We start from the raw sequence: 27378 nt of genomic DNA on the forward strand, positions 1-27378 counted from the left end.
TAAACCACTCTAAAAGAAATATCTAATCATGATACGACTAAAACATTTAAATGGAAATAATCTTGAATTTTCAAGCAGTATAATTGTTGCTGCAAGAATGACAAGTGATAGTTAAAGTATAGAAGTTATGTAGTTTTATTAACGTAAATAATACTGCCGTGTGCAGGTAAACGGCAGTATCTGCAGAAATTAGGTTTCAAGATATTTGAAGAAATGTGTGGTGGATTCAGTACCAACAATAAGAAAATATTGGAATTGGCCTTTTTTTTTCGCGCCTCTTTTCCAGCGGAAACCAAATAAGCGAGCATGTACAATAAAGATAACGTACAATAGATGACAAAAATGAAAAACAAAAGAAAGAAAAATGTGCAGTTACTGACCTTTACTTGCACACGGCAGAATAGATATATTTATGAAAAACAAATTTAAATCTTTTAACAACCAGTCATATTCAGCTATTCTCTAATCAAGAACTTAGGTTTTAAGGAATGAATACAGTATTTTAACTATTAAAAAATAATAAAAATATTTACTTATGTACCCAACTCAATTTCAAATGATTTCATTAGTTGTCGAAAAAAGAAAAACCTTACATTACTTTTTAGTAACAAACAACATTGAAATTCAAAAACGATTATTGATTTCAAAATGTATATGGTTTTAAAATAAAAGTTTTAAAGTCTGAAAAAAAAAACCCCTTTGGGAAATCTGAAGTGACAGCAAATAATACCACGGCAAAAAAAAAAAAAAAAAAAAAAAAAAAAAAAATGATTTTTAGACAATATTCAATTTTAGCAATTAAATTAAACACGCCAAGTGATAACTTTTAAGATTTTTTTCAGCATTAATTTAAAAAACAAAGATTTTTTCTTGAAATCGTGATAACAGTATGCTAATTACTTTAAGACAATGAGTAAAGGCAAGGGAGCAAAGTCATTAACGACAACTTCCTCTTTGTCTGTAGGGTTGTTTATTTTACGTAGCTTGGAACGCTTGGAAGGAAAATTCAAGCAAGGTAAAATAAACAACTTAACAGACACAGATGCAATCTTAGGAAGCTCATCCAAAGATTGAATACTTTGACCTTGAGGAAAAAAGATGCTCAAATGTGCAGCACTGTATAATTGCACCTCATTAATTTTACTTTAAAACAAATAATTGGCGGAAAATTCGTAGGGAATCAAAGTACTTCATTTTGCAAGGGGGAAAATTTTTTTTTCTTCATGTGATCTATTTTCCCTGAATTTTTGTTATGTTTTCAAAATTCCCTGATTTTTCCCTGAGTGATAAAGTTCCCCGACTTTTCCCTGATCTCCCTGATCTGTCGCCAACCTGAACGTTTAAACTTGCAAAGACAAAATGGCAAAAAGGATTTGTTGCGTTTGCAAACGAGCCGAGCGCTTAAAGAAACACGGTGTAACCTATGACCTCTTTTATTTATTTGTATGAAATAATGGATGATGTGGCGTTTCCAGTAGGGCTGCTCTCTAAAAGTTTGACGAGACCGGGAAATCTGGATTGCGCTGGTGGAGGCGGGAGGCTCTTTGCCAATACTACCGCAGGGAGGAAAATTTTTTTTCTCTTCTCCGCTTTCCCCGATGCTCGTTATCAAGTTTAAGAATGGGAGGGGGGGGGGGGGGGGGGGGGGGGGGGGGGGGGGATCCCGCACGGACCTTCTGATTGCGCGGGATTTACCGATTTTGGGCGCGTTTGGCGATATTCCACTCTATTTCAAACTTTGGGCGGAAGCATGATTATGCTTTATGCATTGAAAAAAATAGGAATAAATAGGAAAAAACAGGAAAATTTTCAAAATTTTGAAAAAATAATAAACTAGGAAAAAATAGGAGGTCTGCGGACCCTGATTATTTTAATCCTTGAAAAAAAAAAAGGTTTATGAGGTTCCAGCAATTATTGATTGGATCTTACTCTATCCTCAAAACTCCAATTCTTAATCTTTAGCCAATGGCTACTAAAACCCCACAACATGGTAACCAAGCTATTTTTTACATTTTAAAGCCCATTTTATGTACTTTTGCATAAAATGTGTTTTTTAAAAAGATGCACTAAGTTTCAATGTTTGAAGGAAATATGAAATTAAAGCAAATGTTTTGAAGCACTAAAAGCCATTAAAATCACAGGACAAAGGGGCAAAAGGTATGAGTAAGTTTTGAATGGTCAGTGCTTGGGGGTAGGGAAGAGGGGAGAGGTGTCGTTGCGGCAGTGAGGGAATTTGCAACCATGGTTTGGACGTCATCATGAGTTTGCTTTTAAAATTATTTTTTGAGAATAGCCATTCTATTATCATCACACAGAGGGCCTTCCGACAGATTTTCCAAAAATGCATCGCCGCTAGCTGACAGCAGTTTGCTGATGTCATCATTAAAACGATAAATGTAAAAACTAGATTGTCTACAGTATCAAGCAAAAAAACATTATTTTTTAAGTTGAATTATTTTGTTTTACACTCATTTACAGCCAATTCATATCTTTTGCCCCATCCTACACAATATATGTGCATGCAAATAACATGACTGATAGTATATTATTACTGGTCAACTGAAACACCTGTTTGGTATTAAGCAGTTAGTTACCGCCTCTAAGCCAAGGCAGAACTACAAATGAAGTTTCAACCATCATTAAAAATGTAATAACTACTTCCATTTCATTTGTTAAGACAGAAGAGCCTAATTTGTAATGAGATTAATTCATACAAATAAATATATTTATTTACAAAAGTTCATCTCTTAATGTTCATTGAAAATGAGCTGCAAGAGTAATATGGTTTTTGAAACAAAATATAAGTTACTTAAAGTTCAATAATTTAGATACTGACTTGTTGTGGTTCACCCGTTACGACAGGTGCTCACAAAAATTCTATTTTTTTTAATAAATTCATTCAAATCTCATAAAATCATATGTTGTTTACATACTATTTTTGTTTTAAATAAACTGCAATTAAATTTCTTGCATGCATGTTTTTAGAAATGTTGGCAGTTTTTCTGAAGGCCATAATATAATTTTCATTTGCGAGTTAGGTCAAGTGAAAAAAAATGCATTGCACAGAAATTTAATTCTTCGTGCAATGGAACAAGGATTTAGGGTATTTGGAGGGTTGCTAATGCACCAAGTGGTACATCTGTTTTGGTGGGATAGCACCTTCTGTAATACAGGGAGACATGTGATAAGAGGGGAGGGAGTCAAGTGAAGGGCGAATGAGTGATTCATGGATAGCCCTTTATTTACAAATGTGAACACTAAAAATTCAACCTACCTGAATAATGCTTTTTCTGCACCAAGAATTTGAACAGTTGATGCTGGAAATTTTGCCAAATTTATCAAACTACCAGCTTGAGCAATAAGTCTTGCACCAACCTAAAATTTTTCAATAAAAATTAAAAATCTGTTAGTTTGAAAAGGCATTTTATTTGCACACCTGAAACACATAGAAATAGCAGACAACAATTATTAGTATTTGATATTACATTTACTTGAATGACCATTCAGTAAAAGAAACACGAAGAATGTTTACAGCATTAGGTATTTTCTTTGTAGAAATTTTATAAAATTTACTCCAGATTAATAGCAATCCAATTAATAGGCCCTGGGAGTGCATAAATTTTACTTTTAAAACCAACTGCATTCTTATTTATTCAAAAGACTAAACAAGTGACACATTAAGAAAATATGCTTCATTATGAAATTGGTTCTCAAAAACTCAATGCCAAAGCACAATTAATGGCAAAATATGGCAAACTAATTTCGTTATATAACCAAAGTTTACTGGAATAGGGAAGTTGCAACCTATTAAATGTTCCTATTTTGGCTATTGGATATTGTTAATTGACCCTCAAAACTAAAAAATTCACCATCGCCGAATTTTAAAACACTGTGGTTGATTTTAGTGAATTTTAAAAAATCCACGCGCAAAAGTGCACGCTTCTGAAACGTCACGAGCCTACGTCACAGGGCGCGAATGGGCAGCCTTCCGCCGAAGATCCCTTGTTTTCGCTAGGAACATTTTGAGCGCGCTGATATTTTTATTTTTTAGAAATTCAATAATCCTTTTGAACACACTATGGAGGCCGGATTCGTTAAAGCACTCAAGTAACACCAATGAGATATTCGAATATTTTCGAGAGGATGAGAGGTTTAATGTTCCAGAAACGCGAGGAGTTAAATGCGAGGAGAAAGCCTTTTACATTTTGTCTTCGAAGTCGAATGCGTGACCTTCGCTTCCAGTTATAACCTCATCAGTAATCCTTTCCCCACTGGAGAGTTGGATACCATGAAAGTATTTTTTACACTTTTTAAAATTTCTCTCATTTTCCCAAACTCAATACGTTTTCTAGTGAAACCATCACCAAGAATACCAACACAACGAAATTTTCGTTTCCACGAACTATATTTTCAGTCCCTATATAACTGCCATTACATTATTTGAATTCCATTACAATGAAATTCCCATTACAACGAACACAATTTGCGGTCCCTTGAAATTTGTTGTGATGGGATTTCATTGTATTGGCTAAAAATTTCAAGTACATGGAAATCACGTTTGGGGTGAAAGTTGCAAAAACTCCTTTGACAGAAATTTTCAAAATAAAAAGCAATATCACGAATTCAATTTTTTAGCAAACAAAAGGATTGAATACAGATCTGCATACTTAAAAATTAAACGTTACATTCAATGAAAAGTGTTCTAAAAGAGAAAATATAAATAAATACATTGATGAAATATTACGATTGCTTAAGAAATCAAATTGTAAACTAACTACAGAACACTCCTGATTATCCGCGGAATAGGATGACACTTAACTGCGGATAATCCACAAACTAGGTAAAAAAATGCCAGTGTATGTAATAGCTTTAAAATATTAATAACACTAGCATGTATTAAAACTAGCTTAAAAATATTAAAAAAATGAGTGTAAAGGTGCTCATTATTGAAAAACGGATTGCACATAAACGAGAACAAATCGTACCAGATTACCTGCAACAGATGAAACTAGGTTTTTTAAAAACTAGTCCAGTCACTTGTTTATGTAAGTAGCGTAGATCAATAATTCAGTAAGTGGGGTTGATCTAATAATTAGAAAGCAGTGCAGATATACAAAGCGGGTTTCAACTAGTCAGCTTTCAGTGATCTTAGAAGGTTTGTTATCATTGGAAGGGAGGGGGAAGAATGAAACAAGAATATCTAAATTTTGATTTTGCACTTGTTAAGTTGAAATGTCTGCATTTATCTACATTCAGTTAACACTCGCTGATACTTTTTTTTTTTTTTGAAAATGTGAAATACCACGGATAATGGAGAGTTCACTGTATAAATAATTGTCTTACTTTAGTCAAGAATCATGAATGTTTCGTGATTGGGTAATGAATAGTGGTTGTTTATTATAATCCCCATAAAAATAAAATAAAAAAACTTCTCCATATTTAAATTTCTCCATATTTAACTCATTTTAATTTATTAATTTTTAACTTTTATCTTGTTCTGTCTCCTTTCATTTCAAACTTTTTCAAAAAGGTAGAAATCAGTCAAAAGACTGAAAACTCACCCCTGATCGGGGCCAAAACGGTAAAGTGCGAAATAGGAATAAATATGATTCCTTACCATGTCACCGATTAAAGTTGCAAGATTAGGTGCAACGCTATGCATTTTGGATTTTAAATATTCTACCAACTGCTTCCTTTCTTCCATGAGAGAACCGATTCTTTCAGCAAAAACGGTAACAATTTCCATATCTAATGGAGATATTTCCATGCCTGAAAATGAAGAAGTATTTATAATTTTTAGCATTGAGCATTAAAATACAGTAAAACCTCCTTCATCCAGAAGAGACTTTTAGTAATTTTTTTTTTTTTCATTTTTACATAGATAATTTTAAATTATGATAAGAAAATGTAACTACAAGTACACAGTATGTTTTCTTTTTATTTTAATAATAAAGAATGCTTCATGTAAATGTCAATCGTGCTTAACAGTAAACTAATTCTTGGTTAAGAAATAACGTAGAAAAATATTATATTGCTTAATGTCCTGTGAACAGTTTTATATAATTTTGTAAATGGTACCCAACCTATTCCACCAGAGGGCTACACTTTATATTGAGTGGTAGTGGAGTAGAACATATAAAATTCTGACATTTTCAACATTTTTCTGGATAGTGAGGAAAATGTGAGAAAAGAAAATTATTAACTTAAAATTGTTAACCTTACGTACTGCTTATTTGCTTAATGCAAAGGTCTATTTATGATAATGGTTCACACGGTTGCAAAAATTATATCTAGAAGTAAGCAAATTCTATTTTACAATGATTAATTTTACAACACTCAAAGACAAGTCAATAATCTGATATTTTGGGAAAATAATGTTATACAGCTCAAAAAAAAAAAAAAAAAAAAAATCATTAAAAAATCTTAAACATTGCCCTTTTTTTTCTTAAGATTAATAATGATAATTACAACAAATATTGGTTAAAGTGACATTTTGCTTGCGAATTTTTTTTTTTTTTTGTAGTGCAAAAATTTGATAACATAATTTGATTGTATACTGAATTCTCTGTTGACGTGGCTCCCTACGTCAGTGGTCTACTGACTAAGCACACTGTGACTTACAAACTATTAAGCCTTAAAATTGAATATAAAAAGGTTAGAAATAAAAAACTTTTCAAAAAACAAACAAAAGAATTCGTCAGGATTTAGTTAATTTTTTGAAAATTCCAATAAAATTAATTTATGGTGTTTAATAAAGCCTGAAATAATATACATTTACACAAGACCTACCCATTGAGCTACGAGCAAGTTCCATAATGTCATGTACTTTTGCAGAATCCATTAGTATTTTTTCTAATTCTTCCTCAACATTTTCAGACATGTTTTTCCGATCATTTATAACTCTGACACATTTTACATATAGATGATTCTCAGGAACTACTCTAATCAGCTCTGGGAAATGATGTGAATACCATTCTCTGTCAAGTAAAAACATGATTAAATTAGAGATGATAAATTAAGAGCAATAGATGCAAAACGATAACTTTTTTAGAGATTACAAAAATCTTATCCATCCAGATTTAAGGTCATCAAGAAATATTTTTAATTTTATTATTTTACATGATTATTTTTTTTCATAATTAGCATTTGAATGAAAAAAAAGAAGCAATTATTTTTGAATGTATAATTTTATATGTTTACAACAAACTCTTAAAAGATTTCAAGGGTGGTGACCATCATAAGGTGGCCATGGTCCCTCCCAAAATCTGGAGCGTAGTTTACATAACGGTAGTTATTATTTGATTTCAGTTTCCAAGCTTTTAGCATCAATAAATGAATGAATAAATCCAAGTTGATTCAATTCAATAAAACTTTTTAAAAATAAAACTGGTCTAATAAGTTAATTATGGATGTCAAGAATGGCGATAAAATATGAAAACCATAGATCTTTCCTTTTTATCTATATTATTAATTTATTCATTGACTTTTTTTAAGTCAAGAAATATTTTGAATTAACAAATTTTGGATATTTTTTATTCTTTGCATGTAGCTTTTCCTAAAATTTTGGCGCTCATATTATTTTAAGTTATTAACTAATTTTAAAGGTAACTTTTTCAAATGACTGTGTTTAAGATTTAAATTTGAAGACTCTTATTATGGGGATCCATTCTAGAGTATATACTTTTATTCAATATTTTTAATGATTGGAAGAATATAATTGCACCTCATATCACATTTTTCGGAGAAAAACATCATTAAACATTTAAATCTTTAAAAACTGTTATATCTGTTTACATTTTTACTCGATATAGCTTTTCTCTAGGAAAAAAGACTCATTCTCTAATACACCACCCGGTTTATCCAGAATTCGATATTCCAGACTAATGATTGCAATTAAGCATAAAACTGCAGCACCTGAATACCAAAAGCAAGCTATTTGGCTTTTGTTTGTTAATAGAATCATAGTTTGCAATCATTGTAAAAAATTACAATCATTGTTTGTTAATACATCATTTCTTTTAATTAAGAAGTATAACCAACAAAACTTACCTAACTCTCATAGCAAAAGCATTTATATCTTTATCTAATTGATCCACAATATTAATAGTCTGAATAATCATATTATCGATTCTATTTACATTGAACTTCACTCGTGCTCTTGAATAATGATGACCCAAGCCTAACTGCGTCTTGTTTGCAGCATGCAGATCTTTAAAGCCTTTTACAAGCTTGTGAAAATGATGACGGATACCTGAAACCAGGAGAATTTATACAATGAGAAACATAAAATGCAACATGCCTTCTGAAAGACAATAAATAACTATTTATATGATGACATGTTTTCAAATACTTAACTTTTGTGAATAAAATGCTTATCTTAATCCAGCACAAAAACAGTAATAATAGTAATGTAACACACTAACAAGAAAAGAAATTGCATAAATATTTTGAGGTTACAAGGACTTCAACAAAAGCCTCATTCAGATGACCTAAAATTTCTGAAATTCATTTCTTTTAGTATTGAAACATTTCTGTACTTTTTGGCACATCTACACACAAAATAAATTACAAAAAATTTTAATTCTACAGCTCTAACATATAATTCTCCAAGGTTCATACCCTTTAGGCAGAAAAAAATTCAAGCACTTTTCAAGTACTTTTCAAGGTAAAAAATTTTGTTTTCAAGGCAATATCATAAATTTGTACTAAAAATATTGTATGCAGATTTCATTTACTACAAACACATAGAAATAAGGCAATAATACAAAAATGTATAGGGAAACAAAATTGCTTTTTCTACAACGAGAGACGCTTTGATGAAAGATCTGCGTTGAAAATTTTTCTGAAAATGTTTGAAAAGTTTGGTCATAAAGAGAAGCAGATACCAAGAGGTTTAATTTTGAGGTTTTCAAAGGTTGCAGCAGTCAGAGGTTTGTATATTTTCTAGAATCAGCAAATTAATACTTTAAAAAAAAACCTTTCATAAGTGCTTTTAACTTTTATGGGAAGAAACTAAAATACCCAAGTTCAATGGCACTGCCAGAGAGGAGTTTTTGAAGTCACTCCCCCCCCCCCCCGATTTCAACATTTATTTCCAATATCTATACAGTGGTTTATTACAATATAAGGGCGGTTAGGACAAAAACACTACCCAGCAAGTTATTTCAGTTTGCATTATTAAGTTCTAAAAATATTACGTTTGCAAATCATTTATAAGTATGCAAATCAATTATTCATATGTATTTATTAGCTGTTCAGCCAATAAGGCATTTCAACTGTCCTCGAGTAAATTTAAAAATTAGGAAGTAAGAAAAGTTTATGAAAGTCCACAGTCCAGTCTCTACACCTCAAAATATACAAAAGCAGCTTAAGTAGTGATAAATACTCTGAATGCAAACTTGAGCCTATTCAGCTTTCATTGATTAACTTGCAATAGACAATAAATGTGCAAGTTCAGATTTATAGAGCCATATTTCGAAATTGAAAAGATTCACAAGAAGTTGACATATATTATGACAAAAGTAGTTTTATTTTGGGAAAAAATGGGTTATTGTTGAAATTAGAATTTAAATTTAGAAAGGCAATAATATTCAGGTGTAATTGTAATTTGTGAGTTCATAAAAAATTACCTGAAAGTTTCAAAGAGCAAAATGGGGCGAGGGGGGGGGGGAATAATTTTTAAAACTAAGACCCTATTACTTGAATATACATATGTACAACAATAACTTTTGCTATGCATACAGTTCATAAAATAGTTTATTAAGTCAAAATATTCTGCATAGAAATACTGGGGAATAGAATACCCAGTGCCTGTTGATAACCAGCAACAGGCACTGGGCCTAGCTAGGCTGGTACTGGTCAATTTATTAGATCCAAATGAAGATGAATGACCCTCCTTAAGCTATCTACCCCTTTGCTGATTAAAGCCTCTTTCAGTAAGCTCCAAGTACCCACAACCTTAATAAAGTAGTAATTTTGAACATTTGAGGAAAAGGGGAAAATTGGAGATATAGGGAGGTAAAAGCATAAAAACGAGCACTACTGGATTTCATGTGAATAATCATAACACAACCACCCCTGTTATACACCTTATTTATTTTAGCAGACATAAAAAAATGATGTACTTATAAATAAAATTATATAAATCAACTTTATATTTAAAATACAAACTTTAAGTTAATTTGTTAGGTGCTCAACTGCTGAAATTTATTTTTTTTTTTTTTAAATCTGTTATGACCAAAAATTAGGTAAAGATAATCATTCAAAATTGCAAAAACAAATAAGCAAATAATTAAACAAGACCAAGGTAATCAATTCTTTAACTCTTTAGTTATTAAAATAAAAAATAAAATAAGCTAATCTGATGTAGCAGTGTCAAAATAACTACTAATTGCCAAAAACATAAAAATATTTACAAAATGCAAAAGGATTGAAATCTCAAACAAGGGAAGCAAATTTTCGCGAATTAAGTTTAATGTTGTCATGTTTCCCATAAAATAAACTTATATTTTACTGAAATTAAACATAAAATATGCTAATCTACGGTAGCAAATATGAAAATAACATCCGATTAGTGAATATATTTAAATATTTGCAAGATGCAAAAAGATTGAAATTTCAAACACGAGAAGCAATTTTTCGCAAAGTCTGAGCTCGTTCGACGTGGCATGTTTCCCATGAAATAAATTTATTTGTTTTTTATTAAAATTAAACAAAAAATATACTAATCTAAGGTAGCATATGCGAAACTAACATTTGATTAGCCAAAATATTTAAATATTTGCAGGATGCAAAAAGATTGAAATTTCAAACACAAGAGCAATTTTCCACGAAACCCGAGTAAGTTCAATGTTGTCATGGTTTCCAAATTAATTTCTTTGTTAATTAATGAAATTAAACAAAAAATAAACTAATCTAAGGTACCATATGTCAAAATATCTCTCGGTTGTAAAAAACATCAAAATATTTACAAGATGCAAAAGGATTGAAATCCCAAACACGGAAGCAATTTTTCGCGATGTTGCATACTGAACACATGTTCAGAAAATTGCATTGGTGAAATACTTTAAAACTTCTAAGCACAATTCATTGATTTTTGAGAGAATTTAAGCACTAAGAAACTTTTTCAAGGTTTTCAAGCACTTGAAAATGAACTTTTTTTTTCAAGCACTTTTCAAGGTTTTTCAAGGGCGTACGAACCCTGTTCTCTGATGGTTTTTAATTTCTCATTACGTCCTAGTATGTTTCAAAAGCATTTAAGACCTTTTTTTCTGATGCTAAATGTTGGTTGGTCAGTCAGGAGGAGGCGCAGGGCGGTAGCTAGGCACTGATAGAAGGTACTTGATGACACCAGCGTTTAAGCCAAGTTTAAAAATTCTTTAGCAAAAAAACTAAAATTGGGGGAAAAGTCTTTAGCAAAATGCTAAAATTCAGGCTTGACATCTTCGAAGAAACGTGATGCACGTTATGTGATATCTTTTAAAAATTTGAAATGAAAAATTCAGAATTGTTCTTGATATTGAGGGAGCAAACTTTTTTTTTCTGAAAACAACCAATAATGTATTTATTGGGGGGACAAAATGCCCATTAAGACGAAATATTGTTCAACTTAATAACAGTTTATGCATGTTAGATATGATTTATAAATATGATTAAGTTCCATATCGCTTCCTCTCTCTGACTGTACACTTTTTCCCCCTTCTTTTTCTTGTTATATTGGAGCAAAAAAGCGAAAATGCTTTGTTCCATTTGTCGTAATTTGAATAGTATTTTCGCATTTTGCGAGAAATGCGACCGTAGCGGAAACCCTGGATGACACTAGATTTACATGGCAACTCCAAAAAAATTTTTATGGGGAAGAAATTTCATGCATCTTGCTTATAACCACGGACCATCACAAGGTTAAGTTAAACATGTCTTTCCCCATCAAAATGTAACTTAATTACATTTTTCTTTGATGCTGCGTTTTGTCCACAAATGCTGGTCCAGTTTTAATAATATATCAATGCACATGTGATTTCCAAAATATCATTCGATAACTGACAAATCAAACTGAAAAGTTTCATCAAAAGGAGAATTGACTCATCTTTACTAATAATAAAGCTGAAAGTCTGTCGCTGGATTGAGAGAGTTTCAACTTTACAATGGAAACTTTTGATAATAAGCAACTTTTTACCCCTCTTCGATTCCTCCTGTCATAACCAAGGGCTGAACTTTGGACCCCCATTTCTCATTCTAGTGATCTTCCAGGGCTAAAGCGTGCAAACATTTTCACATAGAAATTTTCTTAATAAAAAGGACTTTTTCATGACAAGGGCTCATTCTTGAAAACAGTTGCTTGAGCAGCATAAAATTTAAAAAATAGTCGCCTAAATAGTCTCCTTAGAGGAATGGTTGAGTTGTATTTTGAATCTGTAAAGTTGCTTTTACCAATAATTTTTTTAAAATTTGCTAACTCAAAAACTACATTGCATGACACATCCACACAACATATCTGTAAACAGGACTACATTTAGTAAATACAAGAAAATCAAAACTTAATTTCTCAGATTTAACATTTGTTTCAACAATTACTTAGTTCATTTTTTGCATCTTTCAAAGTAATTACTGTTTTAAAAATAGAAATTACTTTTCACTTAACGTCATGAAAGTGTTACGTGCAATGTCACGTTTTGAGTGTCACAAAGTGAGACGAAAGCTTAATTAAGATTTTTTTTTTAATTAGAAGGTAAATTAAACATACTTCCTCTGGTTTTAAAAATCCAAAGGAGTCATAAATTATTTTGTGTATGATTTAAACAAACATGATTACTGCAGTTAAAAATTTTAAACATTTAATTTGAAAACTTGATGATAAAAAAGGAAACTTCAGACATTTCTTGGGGTTTTAGTTACATAATCAATAAAACATTTTTTTCTTCTGTTAACAATAAGTTATAACTTTGTTTCTTTCTGTTCTTCAACTTTCTTGTAACTTTTCTGAACCTTCTATCATCCCTTTTCGCAAGTAAATTTTGAACAAATCACTCTTTTTAATAGCTGATTTCAGTCCTTAGTTTGCTAAATTTAAATAAAACATCTGGAGACTCTTAATTGGGCTTCTTTTCAGTGCAATCAGCTCTTCCTTGTGTTTTGAGTTGTTAAGTTAATATTGTTTTACATTCCATTTATTACTTTCTCTGCTGTTTTTATTTCTGTATTAATAGTCGGGTGTTCAGATTTTAATCGGCTCTTTAAACTGAAGTAGTATTTATTCGTCATCAAAATTCTATAAAATTTGTTAGTTATTAAAATAAAACCAAAATAAGTTAACCTAAGGTACACCATACAATCAAACTAACGTCTGATTGTCAAAAATATAAAAATATTTACAAGATGCAGAAGGATTAATAACTCAAATACAGGAAGAATAATCAGAGACGTACGTGTTATATGTTGGCACGCTTCCAAAAATTAATTTATTATTTACAAAAACAAAACATAAAATAAGTTAATCAACGATAGCCTATGTCAAAATAATTTCCGATTGTCAAAAACATAAAAACGCTTACAAGATGCAAAAAGGATTGAAATCTAAAACAGAGGAAGAATTTTTCTTGACCAAACGTCTTGAACACATGACACCCATCATTCTTTCTTCATTTTTTTTCCCAATGAATATCACAAAATATGAAAAAAAGTCGTCTAAAATTGTAAAACGTTGCCAATTTTTTAAAATAGTTTTAAGGTTGTTTTTGAGTAAAAAAGTCACTAATTAACTTGATTACCTCTTAATATTTCTGGAACAACACCTGAAATTAAGCAACTGAATCCCAGGCTTTCAGTTATAGCAGCAGCAATTTTAGAATCTGCAACACCTAGAGTGATAGGGCGTTTCTTTTTGGATTTTGGAACATTATTCTCTAAAAACACTTGCAGCTGAGGATGCAAAATCCCTAAAAAAGATAAATAATCAATCAATGGAAAAAAACACATAAATTATCTAGATAATCTATTTTGATCCTGTTGACAGTTAAATGAATCCTGGAATTGAACAGCAACATATAGAAAAATATTAGTTAAATAAGCTATAAAATATTTGACATCCTGTAAATATTAATATTTGATTTGATATTTAGAACTAAAGTTTATGTCTACTTTTCCAGGCTCAGTCTCATAATTATTAAGATCACATAAAAGAAAGATAAGAAATGTGTTTGGTAGGATTAAGCTTAAAAACGCTTTAAAAAAATTTCTATTTTGTTACAGGTTTGCTCCTCACAACGTTTTCTAGGACTATTTAATGTAGTTTCTCATACACTATTTTTATGGTAGTCAGTTGAGATTGGAAAAAGGGCTGCTTCAGTGTTCAGGGGAATGTTTCACAGGGTCCGTTTTTGGTGAAAAATCAAATAATTTTGTAAAAAATGAACTATTTTGTAAAAAGTCAAATCCGAAAAATAAATTTTTTTGTTAAAACAAAATTTTAGAATTTAGATATATGGCACAAACTGCATCATTTAAACTTAAATTTGATTGTTTCCCTCTTGTATGTTGAGAATATAATTCTGGAGTGTTTTTCTAATGTTTTGCGGAGGGGGGGCATCGCTCCCCCTCTCAAGTATCACTATTTATCTACCATTCTACATTATGTTAAATTTTACAAGAAATATTTGTTTTGTATTTTAAATAATTCTAACAAAAATAAATAAAATTCAGACAAGGGGGTTCAGCATTTAACTTTTTGATCCAAGACACTCTTAAAAAGCACAGATTTTAAATTCCATGATCTCAACAAAAACAAAGAGATTTTATTTGTTTAACTCTTAGCAGCAAAGAGATCGCAATTCTCAAAGTGAAGGCATCAAAAATATAAAAACAGCTTGTAAAAGAAACATTTTTGATAAAATTATTTTTAAATTGCATTTTAGCGTCCAATGATAAACATATCATTAATATCTGTAGACACAGTTGAAGCAAAAAAAACAAGTCAAACCATCGATTCAGCATTAATTTCTGACTCATAAGAGAAAATGGAATTTTGTTTTAAAAACTTGAAATGAGCGTTCTAACAAAAATAAAGAGACTTTTCATTTATTTGCATCCAAATAAATCGAAGTTAGCTTGAAAAAAGAACAAAATATGAATCTCATATTGGATGTTAAAAGATAGCATTTTTCAAAATGTAGGCATCTAAAGAAAAAAAAAAGTTAAGTAAAAGAATTTATTTAAAGTTAATCATCCTTGTTAGCATCGAAAAATCAAACCCATATAATTTTCTCCCAAAATAACAGTTAAACATCTCACTGCACCATAAAAATAAATACAGGCCCGCTGCTAGGCGTCTGAGCGCCTGCGTGCGAAACCTATTTTGGTGGCCCACCCCCATATCATGGGATATTCGGCCCCTCCCCCCCGAGGGTTTTGAAAATTTATTTATTTTTATTATTATTTATTTATTATTATTTATTTATTTATTTTTGAAGCAGGTTGAAAAAAACTTTCTAGCTTGATTTACCCAGCGATCTCCCCCTCCCCCCCCCCCAAAAAAAAGAAATCTCTTTGCCTGTGCAAAATTTTCCATGTTTCTTGCTTCCTAACACACGAGACACATAAGTTGTTCTTTTATGGCTACGTGAGAAAGCAGAAGATGAATGACACTTTGCCACTTTTGCAATTTAGAGATTCTTCTCTCAATTAGCTTATTTTGGTGATTAGCTAGCACATAACGCTTACTAGTAAGCAACCTGTTGCTTCAGTATCTTAAATGAAACTTTTCAATAAAAAAAAGGATAAAATTAAGTCATTTTTGATTTAATATTTCTCTGGAGAGGGAGCTTGACATGCATAAGATAACTTCGGAGTTTAAATGTCGGCAATGAAGGTAATAAGCACGTAATAGGCTTAGCAAGCAAATGATATGTTTAGTTTATGATCAAAAATATGAAAAACAGATCCGTAATTAATGAGACATGAAACAGTAACAGAAATAAGAACAGCAATTAGTTGTATGTTTATTTTGAGTACTTTTTTATACTGTATTTCTATTACAAAGTTTCAAACCCACTAAAATGTTTTAAAACAGTTACTCATATCAAGTAGAGAACATAAGGGAGTAAGTAATAGCATTTTTTGATTTGAAATGAAAAACACAAGCTATACAAAGAAAAAGAACTTCCCAGGAACTCTTACTTTTTTTGGATTGTTAAATTCGTTCAAGAAAACACAACATTTTATTCTTTCTTTCGTGCGAAATGTACAAAGCAAAAGACATTCCCCCCCCCCAAATATAAATAAATAAATAAAAAATACCTGCACCGAAATTGGCATATTTTTTGCTTTCTTAAAAGTTTTTTGATATATCAATGTCTATAGCTTTTCGAGGCATGAATTTAAAAAAAAGAAAGAGAAAAATGAAAGATTTTTCAGATCGTTGCTAAAGTAAAATACCTGTAATAAACAGAATGGTTCAGGAAAGTGGAGAATATATATGGGTGAGGTAGTAGAGGTATTCCTAAAAACAAATGCGACTTCACTTCTTGGGTCATTCCATACAGATTCAACGGATGAGTGCGCTCGACCATTTTTAATTTTTTTGAAACTCATATCCCAAAAAGATGCATATAAATGATGTTTAAAACCACTTTTATTTTTTCGCTAACCTTAACCCCTGGTTTTTTAGAGGTCATCAAAAGTCATTTTCGCAATCAAAAATGGGACTTTTAGACCTTTGCATTTTGGCCAAAATCTATTTGAATTACATTTATGGCAGAACATTTTACATTTTGATGTTAAAGTACATTAGATAATACATGAAACACACCGCCAACTCAGTCATTTCCAGCCGAGGACTGCAGTTTCGTGCTTATTAGCACTCATCAGCCCGGCATAGGAAAGTGACTGAGCTGGAGATGGAAAACCTCTTATGCACTCTCAGAAATGGACTTTCAAATTTGACGAAATTTTCTTCGTTTTTGACGAAACCGCTTCCAGGGATATGCTCCGAGCGAACATTTCGTCAAATTGAAGAAACTGCTTTTGTTAGTGGTTTGAGGATGCGAATTTCGAATGACAAAAAATGACATTTTTAGACCCCTGTAAACCAAAAGGAGATGGAATTAAAAATAAAATTTCTTGGCCAATTGAGTATTCCATTCAAGTACTATACATGTTATATATATATATATTGTTTTGTGTATTTGGTTTGTAAAAAAGGCACAGGTCTTTGAAATTGAGCAATTCTGCTAGTTAATTTACGCACTAAAACAGAAATAAAAAGCGTGAAAACTTCATTGCACTTTCTTAAATGGCCTATGTAATATATTATACTGAAAAACATATTTTAAGTATAAAAAAAATCTATTTTAATTTATAACTTAGAAATATTTGGACATGAATGAGTAGTTCATACTTGATTGACAGCTTAAGTAGTTAATTTATAGACTATCTACACACACAAATTTTCAATGCACACAAACATATGCTCTGTACATTAACATATCTAAATTGCCTTAAACATATGCAAAAACATTAGATATACAAAATTTAAATTTTAAAAAGTGCGTTTTTTATTTCTTGGTTGAGTGTAGTTTTGAAAAAATGAACTCACCTAGTAGTTCTATAGTTGTAACGGTGACTCAAGTATATGGCGTTTTGGAATGCTTTACCAATGCACACTCATAATTTGATATTGGGTCATTCCATGCGAAATGAGCAAATCAGCTGTGGCTGACATGTCACAGATTTCAATGAAAATTTTTATTTAGGTAAACCATGCATATCTATGAGGAAATGCAAAGTATGAAAGTTTAAAAACTGTGTGTTGCTTTGTTATTGAAATTAGAAGTTGATGCTTACACTAAGCCTAAATTTTCGGAGTTCATTGCTGCCAGTTTGTGACTCAATAACTCCATAAGTTATAAACGTACACTTAAAAAATAAATATTTCCACGTTCTATAAACAAATCTCTATTGAGAAAGAGCAAAGTAAAATTTACTCGGATCTTTTTTTGAATCTGAGATATTAACAAAGATTGAAATTTTGCCAATTTACTTCAGATTTTAAATCACTCTTCTAGCTCTTTCAATGAAAAAATAGCAGTAAAAATGATTCAGATTGAAAAACCATTTATAAGTAACTATCTGATGAATGAATTTTGCAGGTGATGATTGGAGTAAAAAGTTTTTTGATAACGTGTTTTTGACGGAGGAGACAAGTTTTTCAATGTCCTTTCCTTGAGTCATTTGACTCGTGTTTTGTATCCGTTCCGGTGGGACATTACTTTGAAGACTCAAGTATTGTACCTTCTTTTTTTCGGTTTTCTCTCGTGGTGGTTATTCTTTTTTATTTGTTGGTTATAATGCTAATATCCAAATGACAAATAAAAAGCGGAAAAGTAAAGAATCTGATAACGAAGAAAGTCTGGCTTGTGAAAAAATTCGTAAGCATGACCATTTAGTATATCAAAATAGCCTATCTGACTCAGAAATATTTAAGCTAGCATTAAAAAATGGATGCCAAAATATAAAATTAGCCATTTCTGGAATTGAAGGTCAAATCCCCTCAAATAAAGGCCTAAAGTTTCACAAGGAACTTGACAAATTCACAAATAAAGGAGACTCGGTTGTCTTTTCCCGTAATGGAAATATCATTCTGACAACAAATAATCAGGAAACATTGGAAAAAACAATAAAACTTAAAACCTTTTTAGATGTTCAGGTTAATAAAAGGGTGATAGAAGATTATATTTGTACAAAATATATTATTAAAAATGTTGACGTAGACATAAAGCTCGACTACATTGCTATAAAACTAAAAGAAGAAAATATAAATGTGTCCCAAATTTGTAGATTTACTAAAAAGGGAACAAAAGAGCCAATTCCTGTCATTCTCATCAAAGAGATAGGAAAAAGTAACAGGGAACATTTGAATATCGGCAGAGTAAGGTATAGAATTAGTAAATTCATAGACAGACCTCGAATATGCCATAAATGCTTAAAAGTGGGACACCCTGAAAAATTCTGTAAAGGGGAGATTAAATGCCCAGACTGTGGAGACAGCCATACAGCATGCGGCAAAAAACCTATTTGTTTCCGCTGTCAAGGTGATCATCAAGCGACAGACACCAAATGTCCCTCCCTGAATAAAATATCAGGAAATACACAAACAACTAACATTATCATCAATAAAACCTATGCGAATGCCACTTGCTCACAGTCACTGAGCAAAATACCAAACAGTCCCCTAAAGGAAGGAAAAGATACTCAAATAAATTTATTACTAAAAAAAATAGAAGAAAAAGATAATGACATAAAAATTCTGAAGCAAGAGATCCTTAATTTAAAATTGGAAATTAATAGAATGAAATTAATTAACAATAAAGAGACAAACTTGACTCAATCAGATGATCTAGAAAAGGAAAATAAAAGTTTGCATGAAGAACTAAAAAAAATAAATGACTTTTTATCCGAGGAGGGATATTATACCCCTCGTAGCGAGTGTGAAGATATCTTAGGGAACCCTATGGACATGACAGTGGTGCCAGGAGATACTCCGCCTGCAGATATCTCCACTTAATTTTGCTGTTTTCGGGGGGGGGGGGGGGGTTTCCCCTTTGTGTGTGTGTGTTTGTGATGCCTTTTTTCTTGTTTTGCTGGAATTGCAGGAGTATCTGTAAAAACATTGACACGTTAAAACTTTTCATTTCTTGGTCCAAGCCGGATGTAATTTGTATCCAGGAGACCTGGTGCGAAGATGATAAAATTCCTTTAATATGCAATTATAATTACTACTCTAAAGAGAGAGTTCCTCCTAGGAAAGGAGGGGGTTTATGTATTTATGTTAAAAAATCAATTCCTTCATATGAAATTAACAGTGTTAAAGTCAGTATTAATAATAAAATTATACAGATTATAAATTGTTACCGACCACCGGGGCCTATCAAAGATGAAACCATTGTTTTGTTAAATAAAATTAAAGATAAAAACCAAATATATGCTGGCGACTTTAATGCAAGACATATATCAATTGGCGACTCTGTTAGCCACCTTACAGCCCACAAAATTTACAACTGGTTTTCTGATAACGAGTTTTGCATAATTAACGACAATACTCCAACCCGTCATAATAGAGGAAAAAGAGAAGGTATTCTGGACATTATTTGTATGAGTAATAATTTAATGTTGAATTACAACATCATGTATGGCAGCGAATCAGGAAGCAGTGATCATTTCCCTATCTTGCTAAAACATATAGAGAACAAAATTAAGAAAGTTGTTAAAAAGAGGTATACTAACTGGGAAAAAACGAAATCGCAAATAGCAACAGAAATTTCTAATGAAAATAATTTCAATGATGACAATATGAAAAACTCCAATATCCTTAATAATTTTAATAGTATTATTTATAAATGTTCTGAAGATAACTCCAAAACCATTATCTACGAAGATAACACACAGAATCAAAAATGGTGGGATTTCAATTGTTCCACGAAAAAAAGGGAAAAAAACCAAGCTTTTAACAAAGCAACTCACAGTCAATCTATAGAAGACTGGATTCAATACAAATTTAAGTTGGCGGTTTTCAGACGGGCTATTAAAAAGGCTAAAGTGAAATTCTGGGCTAAAATCAATAAAAACTTAAAAAATACGAAGGACATCTACAAATCAGTCAACAAACTAAAAAATGGCATACAAAGAGAGAGAATTGACAGCAATTTAGTTCTGGAAGATAATGGCATCAAAATATTAGATGGAAAAAAGCAAGCTGATATTTTCGCAGAACACTTTTTCTCTAAAACTAATAACTCTTTCAATTCAATCATCATCAATAAAAAAGATAAAAACAGATGTAACTTATCGCAACCGTTTACAAAGAATGAATTTAATACAGCATATAAGACCCTTAAAAACACATCTCCTGGCTCTGACAATGTGTCTAATAAAATGTTAAAAAATTTGCCTGATGAAGGTAAAAATTTCCTTTTACGAATCTTCAATAAAAGTTTAAAAACATGTGTAGTTCCGGCGCTCTGGAAAATTTCCACAATCATTCCCATCAAAAAGCCAAACAAGAACAGCAACTTTGTAGGCAATTATAGGCCGATCGCATTGACACAAAGTACTTGTAAACTTATGGAAAAGATGATTTTAGAACGACTAATCTGGTGGGAAGAAAAATTCAATATTTTCCCCAATTTTATTTATGGCTTCAAAAGAGAAAGCGGGACAGAAGATTGCCTATTTAAAATGGCTAATACGATCTCCAATGCCCGGGAGGGAAAACATTTTACTTATCTCATCTCGCTTGATATCAAGGGAGCTTATGACAATATTCAATACAACATCCTTATTAACAAACTCTACAAAACAAACTTGGATGAGGAAATCATCAATTGGATTAAAGATTTTTTTACACAAAGAACTTTTTGCGTTAAATGGCGAAACCAATTTTCCGAAGAAAAAATGTATAAACAAGGTCTTCCTCAAGGCTCTATTATTTCACCATTTTTATTCAATTGCTTTTTGATCGATCTTGTGGATATCCAAAATAACTTTTGCAACCTGTTTTCCTATGCAGATGATATCTCATGTGTAATTCATCACGAAAATAATGATTCGGCGATAGATTTAGTCTCAAACACGATTAACAAGATCTCGAAATGGGCAAAGAGTAATGGGCTAGAATTTTCTCCTGATAAATGTGCAGTATTAAATATGTCTCCTGGCAAAATTAAACCAACTTTCTCGATCCAAATTCATGACACCAACATTCCATGGAAAACGCATCATAAAATTCTGGGCCTAATCATAGACAACAACATGAAATGGAAGAAACACACGGAGCTTATTGAAAAAAAGTAACCAAAAGCATCAATGTCCTCAGAATTTTAAGTAATCAGAATACTGGAATGAATAATAATAATTTAATATCGATTATGAAGCAAATCATAATCCCACAGATCAATTATGGAAGTATAGTCAGAACCAAAGACACAAAAAGCAATAGAAGAAAATTTAATGTCCTGGAAAACAAAACTATTAGAATTATTTTAAAGCTAAATTCCTTTGCTCCTAATGACACCATTAGACGAATGACAGAAATTGAGGAATATGAAGTGAGAGTAAAATGGAATTTAATAAAATATATGTTAAAGCAATATTTTAAAAATAATAACAATAATAAGTTTCTCTATAATCGACAATTTATTAACTCGAAAAACGACTTAGTAAATGAAGCTATCAACTATGTAAAAGAATATAATAAAAACCTGATTGATGAGCAATATAAATTTTTTTCCAGTCAAAATATACCGCCCTGGCACGAATCTCAACTGGAGTTTGTTGTAAAAGATGAATTCTTACAATACAACAAAAATGGAGAAGTAATGAAACAAGTTTTCAACGATTATATGCAAGACAATACTAATGCAGATATTTTCGCTACGGATGGATCGAAAATGAACAATAAAGTAGGTTTCGGAATTGTAAAACACAGCAATGAAATCATAAGGAAGATAAAAATTCCAGACATATGTTCTATCTTTACAGCCGAATTAACAGCTATCTACTATCTAGCTAAATTCCTAATAAGCAACAGGAAATCAACTATTATATTAACAGACAGCTTAAGCGTAATTAAAGCAATTCAAAACAAAAAGAGAAAAGAAGACAATTCAATTACGGCAACTAGAAACATCCTAAATATATTAGCAGACAAAAATAATATCAAAGTCGTATGGGTCCCCAGTCATACTGGAATTCAACTAAATGAACAAGCCGACCTACTAGCAAAAGAAGCAACAAGCCAGGACTATACCCCAAAAATTCAATGCTCCACGTGGAAAGACTGTCAAAACAAAATCAAAACTGACTTAAAAAATGAAAGAGAAAGCAAGTGGAAAGAAAGCAAGTATTTTCTTAAATTCAAGGAAAGACAGCTTCCCCTCAAGAACAAAATCAAATGCCGAAATAGAAGAGAAGAAATTCTGCTAAACAGACTAATCACCGATTGTTACATTACTCAAGAAAAACTTTTTCGTATGAAAATTGAATCATCACCAATGTGTTCTCACTGCAAAGTGACAAATACAGTTAGTCATCGTATTCAACAATGCAGTAATTTTCGCAGGGCAAGGAACAATTTGCTTAACATTATCCCTCCTGAATTTTCTCATTTGACAACTGATTTTCTGGATTCGCAACTTTTATCGCTGGACGGCGTTCCGTCTGCGATTTTGGCCTTTTTTGTTTGACTTTCTTTTGATGTCGAAATTGTACTTAAAAAATCGAAAATTTCCAAACATTTCATTTTTTCCTCTATTTCAGATGTTTTTTTGAAAATGAGGGAATGCTCTAAATTTGCTCAATTTTTTTTTTACATAATATATCGAAGTGTCTTTTAGATGCTACTAAATTTTAATCATTGGTATCAGCGTATTTTTGTTACTAGAGTAACTTGAACTAAGGTAAAATTTCATTAGTTATTTCTTTTTATTTTGTAAGTTTAGCAAAACTAACCATTTTTTTCGTGTTTCATTTTCTCAAAAGCATGTTTATGAAGTACATACTGAAATGTACATTTTTTTAAATTGAAATAAATGTCAATTTTACTTGCTTTTGCATCATTTAGTCGTTTATCAAGTTCTTTGAATTCTCGTTATTTCACATAAGGGTCAATCCATACAGGTTCCACACAGTATAAACTTCTCATTCATGTCCAAATATTTCTAAGTTATCAAATTAAAATAATTATTTTGAAAATTACAATATGTTTTTTCAGTATAATGTATTATATAGGGCACAATATACGTAATTTAAGAAGGTGCCATGAAGTTTTTACACTTTTTATTTCTGTTTTAGTGTGTGAATTGACTAGCGAAATTGCTTAATTTCAAAGACCTGTATCTTTTTTACAAACCAATTCTGAACAAAAGTAACCTTCAAACACCAGGTCTGACCAGAGGATATTTGGGTCCGTTAACAGACCCTTCACAAAAATCCGATCAACCAAAACGGACCTTTCACAAAATCCCAATCAAACAAAACAGACCTTTCACAAAATTCTGATAAACAAGATCGGATCTGCCAAATTGTTTATTGAAAGAGCAAATTTGAAAGCAAAATAATGCATATTTCTGTGTATAAACCGATCATTTTTGGAACCTTTTTTTAAGTCAAATTTAGGGATCAGCTTATACAAAATCGGCTAATTTTGAAAAAAAAAGAAAGAAAAAATTGGTACTCTTGCGATGCTCCTGCAAGCGATAAATAATTGCTACTGCCAAATAAATATAATGGTTGTTTGTTTTATCACAGCTAATTAGCAGCGGTGTTGTTGTAAACTTTTCTGAAAAGGCATTGGTAAGCACTTCCCCCCCCCCCTGCTCATGATTTAATAAACAATAATAATATATATCTGCGAAATGAACTTAGAACTGCAAAGGGATAGTAAGGGTGAGGAAAAAATATGATCGCTTCAGATAGGGTTACAAACTTCAAAACTATCACCACTTAGCGTATGGCGTTGAACCTTTATAATGACTTGATTAGAAAATATTCTCATCATTTTGTCCGCTTGTCAATATTTGCGTTTTTACGGTGCGGTGCGATGTTTAATTGTTATTTTGGGAGAAAATTATATGGATTTTGATTTTTCGATGCTAACAAGGATGATTAACTTTAAATAAACTCTTTTAATTACCGTTTTTTTTCCTTTAGATGTCTACATTTTGAAAAATGCAATCTTTTAACATCCGATATGAGAATCATATTTTGTTCTTTTTTCAAGCTAACTTCGCTTTATTAGGATTCAAATAAATGAAAAGTCTCTTTATTTCTGCTAGAACTCTCATTTCAAGTTTTTAAAGCAAAATTCCATTTTCTGTTATGAGTCAAAAATTAAAATGCTGAATAGATGGTTTATTTTATTATTATTATTATTTTTTTTTTTTTGGGGGGGGGGGGGTCAACTGTGTCCACAGATATTAATGATATGTTATCATAGGACTCTAAAATGCAATTTTAAAATAATTTTATCAAAAATATTTCTTTTACAAGCCGTTTTTATAACTTTTGATGCCTTCACTTTGAGAATTGCGATCTCTTTGCATCCGCTATGGGAATCCGATTTTTCGAATTTGATGATTATTACGCTTTGTTAAGAGGTAAACAATTGAAATATCTTTTTATTTTTGTTAAAATCACGGATCTTATAAGTTTTAAACAAAATACTGTGCTTTTTAAGAGTGTCTTGGGTCAAAAAGTTGAATGCTGAACCCTATTCTGAATTTTGTTTTATTTATTAATATTTTTGTTACAATTATTTTAAATATTGTACAGAAATATATCTAGTATAAATTTTAACATAATGCAGAATGGTAGATAAATATTGATACTTGAAAGAGCGATGCCCCCCCCCCCCCCGCCAAATATCAGAAAAAAAATCCAGAATGATTTTCTCGCCATAGAAGAGGACTTTAAGTTTAATTGATGCAGTTTGTGCCATCTCTAAATTCTAAAATTTCGTTTTAAACAAATTTTTTTTTTTTTTTTTTGGCGAAATTTTTTGATTTTTCACAAAATTAATTCTTTTTTCACAAAATCATTTGATTTTTCACAAAAAACGGACCTTGTGAAAAATCCTGGACAGACCCCTGGTACATGAATGGAATATTCAATTGGCCAGGAAATTTTATTTTTAATTCAATCCTCTTTTGGTTCATAGGGGTCTAAAAATGTCATTTTTCCGAATTTTGAGGGGTTATAATCTGTAAAGGGTACACAAACACACAACAACAGTTACATATTCTTTTTAGCATGGTTCCAGTGATTAGTTTTTGCCGTATTTCATTTTGTGTTTCCGTCCCCTACGTGAGTTATCCCCTTTTGAAATGAGTAAAATTTTTACATTTGGTCTTGAACTAACCTGTTGCCATTATTTTAATTATTATCGTACAGCTACGTAACTCAGCATGTAAAACTATCAACTTATGCACTTTAACATCAAAGCGTTAAATTAACTGTCATAAATGTAATTCAAATAGATTTTGGTCAAAATGCAAAGGTCTAAAAGTTCCATTTTTGACTACGAAAATCACTCTTGATGACCTCCAAAAAATCAAAGCTGAGAGAAAAAATAAAAGAGGTTTTAAGCATCTTTCATATGCAGCTTTTAGGGATATGAATTTCAAAAAAATTAAAAACGGTTGAGCGCAACCATCCGTCGAACCTGTATGGATTGACCCATAAAACAGAAAGAAAATGCTATTTTTCTGAATTTTATTTTACGTTTGGAAATCAAAAACCAATTTCGAGTTTCTTCAAGCAAATAGTAAAAACACAGCTCTATATTCTTGAAAAATTTTAAAGTTGTCTGAATTTTCCCTCATTTGAATTTTTGTGTGTACGTGAAGGGGAAAATCATCATTTTACAAAATGTCACTAAGTTTAAAACTGATTTTGAAGACAAATCAGTTAAAATACAACTTCAAAAGTAAGGTATTTCTTTTATGATACTTAGCACATTATTGGGTATTAATTTCATCAAAGCTAATGCATTCCTTAAAGATTGAGATTAAAAAATAAAATGCTTAATTATGAGAAAATTGAAATATTTTCAGTTTTTGAGACTCGGTTAAATGTTAACTATAATAACTTTGAAAATTTTACGGATATCAGATTGATTACTCTACTCTGTAGATTGCAAAAACATATAACTTTTATGTTTTCATTAAATAGTTAACAAGTTACAAGCCTTCAAAAGTGCAACATTTAGCATTTATGAGAATGCTGTTCAATTTGACCAATTTTCAATCGCATGTAACTATTTAAATAAAAAATTTTAAGCAAAAATATTTTAGATATTTGTATATAGGCATAAAAGGAACCTGTATACCAAATTTCATTAAAACCTGTTACCATGCAGCCACCACTTTTTTGCGAATTTTGCTGATTTCGCATGGAATGACCCTATTTTGAAAATGTACTAGGAGCAAGACAATGACAGGGGTTCTAAATTTAGTGATCAACACAAGCTATGTAATAACTTTTTTGACAATAATGGGTATTTTCTTTTAATATTCTTTTTAGTAACACACTATTCTTCATACCTGCTAGGTGCTAATAATTTTACCGTGATAATATAGTGTGATTAAATGTTGTATTGGGAATTTTATTTGCAGAGTTAAACCTTTAAGCTGTCAATCATGTATGAACTACTCATTTATGTCCAAATATTTCTAAGTTATCAAATTAAAATAATTATTTATATACTTAAAATATCTTTTTTCAGTATAATAAATTACATAGAGCACACTATACGTAATTTAAGAAAGTGCAATGAAGTTTTCAGATTTTTTATTTCTGTTTTAATGTGCTAATTAACTAGCAAAAATGCTGAAT

The 27378-nt window shown here is 31.0% G+C and overlaps 1 protein-coding gene across 1 annotated transcript in view; it reads right to left on the bottom strand.

Moving 5' to 3' along the window:
* LOC129230155 (nucleolar protein 56-like) overlaps positions 1-27378 on the bottom strand; it is an 82615-nt gene that overhangs the window by 48382 nt on the left and 6855 nt on the right. The window contains exons 3-7 of the mRNA XM_054864557.1: positions 13767-13934; positions 8050-8251; positions 6790-6977; positions 5618-5769; positions 3275-3375 (exon numbers count right to left, since the gene is read on the bottom strand). Of these exons, the coding sequence (XP_054720532.1) occupies positions 3275-3375; positions 5618-5769; positions 6790-6977; positions 8050-8251; positions 13767-13934 (811 nt within the window). The remainder of the gene's footprint in view (positions 1-3274; positions 3376-5617; positions 5770-6789; positions 6978-8049; positions 8252-13766; positions 13935-27378) is intronic.

The sequence above is a fragment of the Uloborus diversus genome, chromosome 9, assembly GCF_026930045.1.
Source record: "Uloborus diversus isolate 005 chromosome 9, Udiv.v.3.1, whole genome shotgun sequence".
NCBI lineage: Eukaryota > Metazoa > Arthropoda > Arachnida > Araneae > Uloboridae > Uloborus > Uloborus diversus.